The sequence below is a fragment of the Asparagus officinalis genome, chromosome 1, assembly GCF_001876935.1.
Source record: "Asparagus officinalis chromosome 1, Aspof.V1, whole genome shotgun sequence".
Lineage (NCBI taxonomy): Eukaryota > Viridiplantae > Streptophyta > Magnoliopsida > Asparagales > Asparagaceae > Asparagus > Asparagus officinalis.
In genome coordinates this window covers 73,246,588-73,258,226 of record NC_033794.1, presented here as the reverse complement: position 1 = coordinate 73,258,226, position 11,639 = coordinate 73,246,588, and the positions used below count along the sequence as shown (strand labels likewise).

General features: G+C 47.8%; 1 protein-coding gene across 1 annotated transcript; it reads right to left on the bottom strand.

Moving 5' to 3' along the window:
• On the bottom strand, positions 5,082-9,513 carry LOC109835775. The gene is made up of 6 exons (XM_020403796.1): positions 9,411-9,513; positions 6,877-9,093; positions 6,596-6,790; positions 6,142-6,516; positions 5,907-6,062; positions 5,082-5,830 (listed from the first exon to the last, which is right to left on the bottom strand). The coding sequence occupies exons 1-6, from the start codon at positions 9,511-9,513 to the stop codon at positions 5,082-5,084; spliced, it is 3,795 nt and encodes a 1,264-aa protein (XP_020259385.1).

Below are 11,639 nucleotides of genomic sequence, written 5' to 3'. Positions count from 1 at the left end.
CACAAAACCTGACAAAAGCGTTGCTTATGAACTGTGGACCGTTGTCATGAATGATCCGTCTTGGCACGCCGTGTCGGTATATGACATGATGTTTGATGAAATTGATGACGTTGTTCATCTTCACTTCTCTAAGCGGAATCGCTTCAGCCCACTTTGAAAAATAATCCGTGATTGCGAGAATAAATCGATCACCTTTGACTGAAGGGGGAAAAATAGGATCGATAATGTCCATACCCCATGTCTCGAACGGCCAAGATGTGGTTGACGTGTGTAAACGCTCCGGTGGTTAGTGCATATAATTTGCATGTACTTGACAGGCATGACATTCTCGGGCGTATTTGATTGCATCACGAACCATCGTTGGCCAAAAGTATCCCAGTTTGGGACCGGGCTGATGCGCACCACATTCTCCTTCGTGTGTTTCCTTAAGAACTTCTTCTGCTTCTTTGTTCGAAAGGCATCGGAGTAACAAACCATTGTACCCTCAACGGTATAATGTATGAGTCTCGGTATTATAGAAGAATCTTGGTGCTCTTCGGCGGATTGATTCCCTTTCTTTTACATCCTCTGGCAAAATACCATATTGGACGTAGTCAGTGATAGGAAAACGCCAATATCGGGACTCAGACCCAATTTGAGTTGAATTCACCTCCTTGGCGCTTATGTTTCTATCATCTTCCTCTTTCACCATCGAAGTATAATTGCCATACTTGTTGGTGTGATGTAGTGTTAACCTCGTGGGTTTCATCCGGCAAGTCATCATATACTTCTGTTGTATCTGTTGTCGGGTTTGCCGCCAAAAGATCACAAATCGCTTGCCCTTTGATCGACTTCTGCTGTTTGAAGTGCAAATCATATTGGGACAAGAGAAGGGCCCACTTCGCTAACCGCCAATTCATAGAGGCCGGTTGCGTCATAAATACCCGTACTGGATTAACGTTAGAAATGACGTAAATCGTCTGTCCAACCAAGTAATGCCGCATCTTTTGCATTGCGAATACTAATGCGAGGCATTCTTTCTCAATCATCGGATATCGAGACTCGGCACCTACCAAGGTCCGACTTAGGTAATAGATTGCCTGTTCGTGACCGTTATCATCGTCTTGTGCTAGTAAAGTACTTATAGAGTGGTACATCGCCTTGAGGTAAATCAAGAACGGTTTACCTGATTTTGGTGCAACGAGAACAGGAGGATTCGTCAGATATGTTTTGATATCTTCGAGTGCTTTTTGGCAGGCATCGTCCTAAATAAATGACACACCTTTCTTGTTTAGCTTAGAGAATGGTTGGCACTTCCCAAAAAGATTTGAGATGAACCGCCGAATGTAAGCTAACCGCCCTTGTAATCCTCTGAGCTCTCTTAGATTTCTAGGGGGTTGCAGTTCATGTATCGCCTTCACCTTATCAGGATCGATATGTATACCCTTAGTGGTGACGACGAATCCAAGGAATTTTCCGCTGGACATTCCAAGGAAGGATTTAGTGGGGTTCATCTTCAATTGATGACTCCGCATGAGATCGAACATCGTCTTCAAGTCCTTGATGTGATCTTCTTTGTTGCGACTCTTTACAACCAAATCATCAACGTAGCACTCGACTGTTTTCCTGAGATGTTCTTGGAAAATCTTAGTCATTGCTCGCTGGTACGTGGCGCCTGCATTCTTTAGACCGAAAGGCATCACCGTGTAGCAAAAGACACCAAGGGGCGTTCTGAACGCTGTATGCTTCTCGTCATCTGGGTGCATCTTGATTTGGTTATATCCTGAAAAACCATCCATAAAAGACATTCTCTCAAATCCGGACGTATTGTCGATAATGACATCTGTGATTGGGAGAGAAAAGTTGTCTTTTGGACATGCCGTATTCAGGTCCCTGAAGTCGATGCAAATCCTGATTTTACCGTTCTTCTTCATGACTAGAACAATATTGGCTAGCCAGTCTGGATGTTGCTCCTCTCAGATAAATCCTGAGTCTATCAACTTCTTAACCTCTGCCTCAATAGCTTCCATGATCTGTGGACGAAACCGTCTTTGCTGTTGCTTGACAGGTTTGGCATCCGACTTGATATTCCGACTTGATATCGAGGCGGTGCATTGCTACACTGGGGTCGAGTCCTGGCATATCTTCATAGTTCCAAGTGAAGACGTCAATATATTCCCTGATGAGAGCAATTAATTCCTCCTTCTTATTTGAGGGAAGACCATCGCTGATGAATATAGGCTTTGGGTTGGCCTCGTCGCCCATGTTAATTTGGATTATTTTATCTTCAGTGAGGGTTCCCTCTGTTCAAACCTATCACCATACTGCATGTTCAGGTGATGAACCCATGGGTCTTCCCATGTTGGCATTTGATCATCGTTCTCCATTGTGGACGGATCAGCTGTAGCCATGTTCGCCATTAGGGCTTTGAATACTTCCCCCAGACTTGTGTCGGAATCCCATTCCGAGGAATCTGACGGGTACCCATCTTCGTATTGCTCAGATGATTGGTTATTGATTAACCAGCAACATTCGTCTTCTGAAGAAGAGTCATACCCTAACCCTCGTCTGAATCTATAATAATCATCCGGTTTCCCTTTTGGTACATACGCTGCTTTGGCTGGAATACGGGGACCTCGATCGAAGTATAAACCTTCTCCGAGTGTGAAATCATATCCCTGTTTTTCCATGAGCTTGCGCGCTTCCGGACTATACTTAGATAAATGCTGACCAGGTTTGTCATCATTCTCATCTTCCCTTAAGAAATGATCTGGTAATGGAAAACCCTCTCCTTTACCGTAAATCACTTCTCTTTCGCCTCCTATTTTGGTAGGAATGACCAAGGTTGTTCCGAAAGAATGCTGGAGGCGTTTCTTTGCTACATAGGACGATCGAAGCGGCACATATAAATCGGGATTATCATACAATTCTTTTATCACATCATCAAGAGACAGGGAGTACTCTAAATCGTTATTTATTTCATTACTGGCAAGTTGCCAGTTACAACTGCCCTCTGACGATTGTTCATCGTCAAGGTTGATTACAAAGGGTACAATGTCGTTTAAAACATAACCTCCATTGTAATCAAATCCGGCTTCGGTATCAGCTTCTTCTCCGCTGTCCGTGCCATGGGCCGATGATTCAGTATCGGATTCGTTACCATAAAGGAGAGAATCAGTGAAATAATTCTCATACCCTTTGAATGGTTGCTTATCCGCGACCACCGTCCTAACCTTATTATCAGTGTCGACATACTTTAAACACTGATGGAGTGTGGAGGGAATTATAACATTACTATGGATCCAAGGCCGACCCAATAGTAAGTTATATGAAGTCTCGGCATCGATCACATAACATGTGACTTCTGTCTTCAAATCTCCCATTTGACACTTTACCCGGATTTTACCCAAAGGTCTTGACCCGCTAGTGTTGAATCCGTAGATAACAGTGCCCGTGGATGCCAACTTGCTAACTGGAATACCGGGGAAATGCATCAAGCGAAGCGGCATAATACTCACAGCAGAACCCGGATCCACTTGGATTCGGTTGACTTTGCTGGAGCCGATGTACCCGATGAAGTATAGCGGTCGATCGTGGTTCGAATTCTTCGTCTGCATATCCTCTTTGGTGAAGGTAATACAGGGAAGGTTTTTAGCCGCTATGTTGCAGTGTTGAATTAACAGTTCTGACTCTTCAAGTGCCGGCTTGATCCGAGTAAGGAACACTTCTGAATTGGCCAAGGCTTCTTGCAAGGCTTCCCTGGTTTCTTTAGACAACCGTAGAAACTCATACAATGTTATCCGCGCAGGGATATTAGCTAATTGAGCCATAATATCGAAGACATGCGGAGTGTTCAAGCTTTCCGGTTTATCTCTTCCAATCGGACGATTAAAACGAGACTGCTTCGGATTCTGAACCTCCTGGGGATTCTTCTCTTTCGGGTTATTCACCTTTTCCAGCTGAAGATAGAATATAAAATTCTTCCTCTTTAGCACCGGGAGATAGAATATAAAATTCTTCCTCTCCTCGGACCTTTCCGATGCTCGGAGTGGCGACCCCACTCCCAGTTCATCATTCCGGGTGCTCGGAGTGGAGATCCCATTCCCAGTTCATCCTTCCAGATACTGGGGGTGGGGAATCCCCCTTCTAGTTTCCTTTCCACCGGGAGATAGAATATAAAATTCTTCCTCTCCTCGGACCTTTCCGATGCTCGGAGTGGAGATCCCACTCCCAGTTCATCCTTCCGGATACTGGGGGTGGGGAATCCCACCTCTAGTTTCCTTTCCACCGGGAGATAGAATATAAAATTCTTCCTCTCCTCGGACCTTTCCGATGCTCGGAGTGGCGACCCCACTCCCAGTTCATCATTCCGGGTGCTCGGAGTGGAGATCCCATTCCCAGTTCATCCTTCCAGATACTGGGGGTGGGGAATCCCACCTCAAGTTTCCTTTCCAGCGGGAGATAGAATATAAAATTCTTCCTCTCCTATTTTGACACAACTTTCAACTTCCAATCCGCGCACTTGGTGCGTGGGGAATTTTATCCCGAATCCTAAGTAGGGATAAGTCAACACCTAACACGTGTTGCCGGGTAGCCTATTCCCGTAACAAGGGCAAAGTCTACGTATTCGAAGTCGTAGCAGCAAGTCTAAGGGAGTTCATTCCTTTAGCACAACGTTACATACGGAACGGATTTCGATAATCCGCATGCTAGCCCGATTCAAACGGTGATCGGTAAAGGCACATCAAACCCGTTGAAGGCTGGGGGTTTGCCAAAAACCCCAAAGTCAACGCCTAACACGCGTTGCCGGGTAGTCTATTCCCGTGAGAAAGACGAAGCCTATGTATTCAAGATCATAGCACAAAGCCTCAGAGAGTTTACTCTCTCAGCACAACGTTACATGCGGAACGGATTTCGACAATCCGCATGCTAGCCCGATTCAAACGGTAATCGGTAAAGGCACCTCAAACCCGTTGATGGCTGGGGGTTTGCCAAAAATCCCATAAATCTGTCATTCGGAAGAGATACAGAGAAAACACAAAAGAAGCAAATGCGGATTTTCTATTAATAAATCAAGTCAAAAGCATATGACAACAAGTCCGTCAACCCGAAGGCAACCGACGGCTAAGAATATGAGACTCTAAACCGGAGAGCCTGTCCATATAGTCCTGCTCGAACTCCGCCTGCAGGCTAGCTCGGACAGAATCTTCGGAACTGTTGAGAACCTCTGCGGCTTCGTGTCGCAGCTTCATCAACCCCTCCTGCGCTGATCCCAGCCTGTCGAGTGTCCATTCACGAGAACGCTCCAACCCAACCAGTTCCTCAGAAATGGTAGCGGCAGATTCTTCGGCGCGTTCCAAGGCCTCCTTCAGTCTAGCTATCTCTGCACGAGTGGAATCTAAGGAGCTCACTAACTCAGCTCTGCTGGTGTCTTTCCTCGCCAGAGAGGCCATCAGCTGCTCGACAGTGCGCTCACGTGATCGAAGCTCGCTGCCAACGGAAGATCGCAGTTCATGCCACTGCGTCAACCTATCCTCCACCTGAGAAGATGCAAAAGAGGGAGCTCCACCAGCCTTCAACTCCCTCAGCTCTCGAATCTCTGACTCCAGGGCAGCGAAATCAGCTGTAAAGGAATCGGCCAAATCCGGATATCCCTCTTCCCTCATCATCATCATGTGACGGGAGAAGGAACGCCTGAACTGATCAAAAGAAGACCCTCTGTGCAGAAGCTTATCAATCACGCCGTTATAAAAGGCAGTAAAGAAGCCGAGGTCAGTGCGGAAGACATCCCCATCTGGATTGGTATCGGCCAAGAGAGCATGGACCTGCTCATATAGAGACGGTCGAGAACCTGCAAGCAGCAGTATGGGAGGTCAAGAAACTATTAAATACAATCGAAAAGACCCTAAGGGAAATTCGAGGTATACCTATACCGGCGGAAATCCCCTCGGGTTGGGGTTCGACAGGCTCCGAAGTAACGACAGGAATGCTCATGGAAGGTATATCAACCCTCGTGGGCAAGTCAGTCGTATTAGGCGAAGGCGGGAAAACACCCGAAGCTATAGCAGAATCAGGTACAGCGCCTGGTCATATAGTTGCACTTCTTTATTAGTCAAAATGGAGACTGAGACAAGCAAAGAAGAGAGGAAATTGGATATATACCTGTGGATGAATCACTCTCAAAGAGTGGTCTCACAGTCCCGGTGGGAGCTTGTTCAGCTAACATATCGGCTAACAGTCCAGAGTCAGGTCTCGGGAAGACCGGTGCAGGAACATATCCCTGCTCTTCGAAATCTGCAATAGGGGAGGCCCCATCCCCGTCTGGCCCTTCTGTCGCAACACCTGCAGCACCGGATGTAGGTATATCTGAAAATGAACCGGTGGGATCAACACCATCTGCCTGCCCAAGATCGATGTTCAGATCAATGCCCAGGGAGCCATCACGAAGGGCGTCGCACACCTGCTGCATGAAGCAGTCCATGTTGTCAGCCCCAGAGAATACCGGACCTGGCGGAAGCTCACCCTCCTCGAAGAACCCTGAATTATGAAACAGGATCAGGGATCCCGGAAGGTAAATCATCTTAAAGCAATAAAAGTGGGTACAACAAAATGTTACCTTCCTCCCCGTCGGCAAAGCCTCCTGAATCTACCCCATGGGAGCGCTGATCAACATGAGGTTTATGGGCAATCTTTTTCCTTTTCGAAGGATCACCCCTCATAGAACCAACGGGGCGGTCATGCGAAGTTTGGCCACCAAACTTGGATTTCGCACGACGGGAAGCGAGCGACCCATGGTCGTCAGCTACCCCACCTGAAACAACAAGAATCATCTCATGAACCAGATCTTTCGCCAATACCAATTGAAGTCGAGAAAGAGGATCAAAGAGCATGACAAACCTGTATCAAGTTCTGCTTGGTCGGTATCTATATCTGCATACTCCCCTTCGGGAATTCCGGTGGGCTTCTTCCTCTGTCTCTGAGCAGGCTCAGCCCTGCGAGCAGCCATCATAGCAGATTGAACCAAGTGATCGGATTCTAGTTCCGAAAGACTCCTCACACTTATGGATTCATCGGCAGAGAGGAACCATTTACAGCTGAGGAAGGTAATCATTGGATTGCGTTTATAGGAGGGAAGAGCAAACTGAGCCCCGGTGCAGCCAACCATGGTCCATAACCACGCCCGTACGCCGTCAACGAGTCCTCCCTCAACACGCAAACTACGACTCGGATTCCCAACGTATAGTTGGTCATAGCCAAACTGACGTGCGAAACGGCAGGGAAGGTAAGGCTCTATGTGGCAGCGGTCCTTCACCCGGAGAACAAGATACCCGACTCGGATGTTCACCAACCAGCGGAAACAACCGACGTCGAGAGCAGTCCGGTTAGTTCGGGGTTTCTCCATATCAGTCAACTCCTCGCCATAACGTCCCGAAAAGCGAGGGAAGCATTTGAAGAACTCCCAGTTCCTGCGAACTCGAAGTTCTTTTTGTACATCTTCAAATTTCTTCCCAACCCATCTACTCTCCTCCAACAGCTGTAGGAAAGGAACGGGAACATCAACGGCGCTGGGCGCCGACATCAAGTCCGGACGGTGAAGAACGAACCACGCCATCAAATAAGCGTAGGGCAGCTCAACCTTCGGGCAGGTAAGCTCAGTCGAGGGTTTAGAACCCACTTGGGTAAGAACACGAACTACACCCCTAAGCCCGCAATGGATGCTGGCAACCATCGCTGGAAGCAGAGAAAGCTCCCTCCCATAAGCTAGCTGGACCGCAGGGAAGAGCACCTCGAGGGGTAGAGCGTCTGAAGACTGATATGGAACAACACACTTCTTCAGCCAAAGAGCAAGGTAGCCAGCTAACAGAGACCGAGGATCGATAGACTTCTGGGCATGATAGAGGAACGATCGAAACTTAGTCCCGGCCGGAAAAGCCCCCTCGGCACTAGCAATGGTATAAGAATGAGTTTCATTCTTCTCCATCAGCTCATTAATAGCGGCAGGGGGCAAAACGCCTAACTCATGTATGGACTCCTCGGAATCATCCTCCAAGTTAGGAAACAGGTAAACAGCAAACTGCTTCAAGCTGATCTTCCTCTTCGTCTTCGCTGGAGGAGAACTCTGGAGCAAACAGGTGTGATAATGACAGGTGAGGTCCCAGAGAGTGTCATACACATCGGGAGTATCCTTCTTCAAACACTCCAACTGTTGGTTAGAAGGGAAGTATTCCTGATACGGGCAATCTCCCATCGAAAGCCCGGAAACCTGGTGCATCTCATGAAGAGCCAACCCTAGCTCTCCGCCACTGGTCAAGAAGGTATTACTATCAGGCATATATGTCTCGAGCAATGCCAAGAAGTGACGGCAGCTAACGGGAAGTCCATACATAGTAGCCCGTATGGGCGTATATAATCCACTACCCTTCAAGTCTCTCTCCCAGCGTCCCAGAACATAACTGGTCAAACGGGTCCACCATCCCTTAGCCAGTGAGGAAGCCCAACCATAACATCGGTAATCCAGTCGAGGTAATTGTCTTCCCAGATGAGCTAAACGATTCCTCACGGTGAGAGCGGCCGCCGATACCTCGCCTGGAGGTGCAGTGTCAAGACCCATGATCCCGGGTCGAAGGCCACAAATGGATTGATACCCCAGAGAACCGGGACTCTTGTGATGAGAAATGTATCCGCACTGAACGTGTGTAACAGCATTGGTAAGAGGCCAGGACATCTGTCGCCCCACAGCCTGTTTCTCCAAGTCAGTAAAAGAGCACTGGCGAGGAATAGAGGGGATATATAAAAGAGCTCCCTCGTCAAGGGTAAGCCAGTGCTCCTCAGCAAGAGTCAGCGCGGCAGGATCTTCGGTGCGATCCCCGAATAGAAAACCCGGCTTCTTTAAAGCTTCAGTAGAAGTGGCGTCTGCGGTGAGAGGAGCATCGGTGATAAGTTGGCGTAAACAGTGACGCCCTCCATCCTTTATCAAGCGACAGAACTCGTCTGAACGATCTCTGTCGAACCGCGGGAGCGGATCAATTGCCTGCCTAGCAGAAGCCAAAGAGAAGACCTCACGGCTGCAACCGGTGTTCGCATGAACAGGAAAACTACCACCGGGAAAATCGACTGCAATAAAGCGAAGGGGTCAGAATATCTATCTCATAAAGACAAAATGAGATTGTTCACGGGATAATTGGCGAAGACGATTTCGAGTGCCCTACACCGGGAGGACGGTATATAACCACGTAAATCACGTGATAACATATACCGACCTATAAGGTGTAAGGCAACACGAGATCGCCCCAATATAACCGAGGACTTGAATTGGCTAAGCAAAGCAAGTCCGAAACCTTAACCCCCGCGGGAGGGGTATCGGTTCTTCCGTCATGACCCGCGAGAGGTCAATCCGGGATAAAAGAAAAAAATATATATAAGATTCTTACCCCCAAAGCAAGAGGTCACTGGAGATGATGTCGTAGGAGCCTCCTCCACGCCATGCTGCGAGCAAGGGTGACTCCCGGAAGGTCGAGACCGACGGGGAGACATCGGGAATCTGCAATGAAGAGCAGTACATCAGGTACGATATATATACACGAAATATCGGAAGAAGGGAAATTAAGCACTTGGACTCGAAATCCTAATAACAAATAGGATTTTGTAGTTAAAGTCTAATTAAGCCTACGAATTTCGTGCACGCGAAACGATAATCGTCATTTCGCGGTGAATTTTGGTGAAATACCCAAAATACCCCCCCGTGCTCAAGGCCAAATTCAGGTCAAGGACACACATGATCGGGGTCATGGTCATCATAATCGATCATATAACATCCCGGTACCCTATAATTTTGATCAAATTTTGCAAATAAGCCCTTTTGCAGAATTTGGTCAATTTTGCATAAAAGCCCCTCTACAAATTTTGCATTTGGTCCCCACATGCATTTATCAAAATTTGATCGGGGCTTTCAGTTTTACATAAAAGTCCCTCCACGAACTTTTGGGTTTTGCATCCACATGCTTTTACCAAAAATTCGATCAGGGGTCTAGGGTTTAAGCTTTGTGTACTTCAGCCCCAAATTCGTGGCCCTTTTGCAAATAAGCCCCTCCAAAACGTTTAGGGACTATTTTGCAAATAAACCCCTCAAACAATTCCTTAATCCTATTGCATAAAGCACCCCTCGCATCCCTTCACCAAGTAGGCATAAACCCAATACCCAAATTTCAGTTACACTTTTGCAAAAGACCCCCCACGAATTTCAGTCCCTCTTTTGCAAATAAACCCTCCAAAAGTTCAGCACAAAACCCCCCAAGAACATGTGTTCATACATAAACCCCTATCTACTAAGCATAAAAGATGCAATCTTTAAAGCAAAATAAGAGGTTTGAGGGGAGGATCTTACCCAAATCGAAGAAGCTTCTCCGGGCTTGGAAATGAAATTTGAAACCTTAGTTTAAATGAGGAGGAGATTTCGGCAAATGGGTACCCACCAAAACCCGACCTTGCCTTGAGGAGTGATGTTCTTCAATGGAGGAAAGAGGCTTGAGGAAGAAGAAGGCTCAAAACCGAAATGGGGGGGATTTTTCGGTTTTGGGAGAAGCTAAAATAGAGGGAATCCTCTTTAAAAGTTTCGAAAAAGAGGGGGAAAACAGAAAACGAGTAATAAAACCAAAGCAAAAATGGGGGGAACCATGAGCAAAAGGGGAAAGAAGACAAGAGAAGAGGAGAGGGGTTCTCGGCCCCCTGAAACCGAGAACCCCCTAGGGTGTGTCCTTCGCCTTTGGCCGAGACACCCCGGGTCCGGTGCAGACACTAGGTGTCTGTCGGCCTTGGCCGAGACCCCCCCAGCTCCCTTTCAGACCCGTGTCCTCGGTCCAAGGAACGAGACAACCTCCCGGGTGTTTTGGGTTTCAGTTTCGTCCCTGTATGCCTGTGTTTAGGCCCAAAATTCGTCCGTTTTCTGTTGATTACCCGATACTTGATGAAACTCAACACCAATTAAACATTCCGATCGAAATCAAAACCTAAGGTAGACGCCGCACAGCGGTAACCTTAGGTCAACGCCAAGCAACGCGTTGCGTCAGAAAGTCAACAACGTTGACGACGAAAGTCCAACACGTGACGACAAAGCCCAACCATCGCTGGCTCAAAAACCCTAAAGGTTGGAACGCCGGTCAAACCGCGTAAACCTTAGGTCAACTTAGCACGGAATGCGCGTTATGCGACAAAAAGGTCACACGTATGGACGACGAAAGTCACACGTGAGGATCAAAGCCAACCTACGCGGTTTCAAAAACCCCTAAGGTGGAACGCCGAGCAGACGCGTAACCTTTAGGTCAACGCCGTACAGGCGCGCTGCGAGCAAAAGTCAACACGTGACGACGAAAGGTCAAGCACGTGGACACAAAGCCAACCTAACCGCGGTTCAAAACCCTAAGTGGACGCCGGTCAACGCGTAACTTAGGTCAAACGCCGGGACAGCGCGTTGCGACACAAAATCAACTTACGTACGACGAAAGTCAACACGTGAGGACAAAAGCCAACCTACGCGGTCAAAACCCTAAGGTGGACGCCGGTCAACGCGTAACCTTAGGTCAACGCCGGACAGCGCCGTTGCGACAAAAGTCAACGACGTGAACGACGAAAGTCAACACGTGACCGACAAAAGCCAACGGCTA

Coding starts and splice junctions, on each gene's coding strand:
- LOC109835775 (XM_020403796.1), bottom strand. CDS start 9,513: ATGTCTCCCCGTCGGTCTCGACCTTCCGGGAGTCACCCTTGCTCGCAG. Junction 9,094..9,410: donor AGTGACCTCTTGCTTTGGGG/GTAAGAATCTTA, acceptor GCTTTATTGCAG/TCGATTTTCCCGGTGGTAGT. Junction 6,791..6,876: donor CCAAGCAGAACTTGATACAG/GTTTGTCATGCT, acceptor TTGTTGTTTCAG/GTGGGGTAGCTGACGACCAT.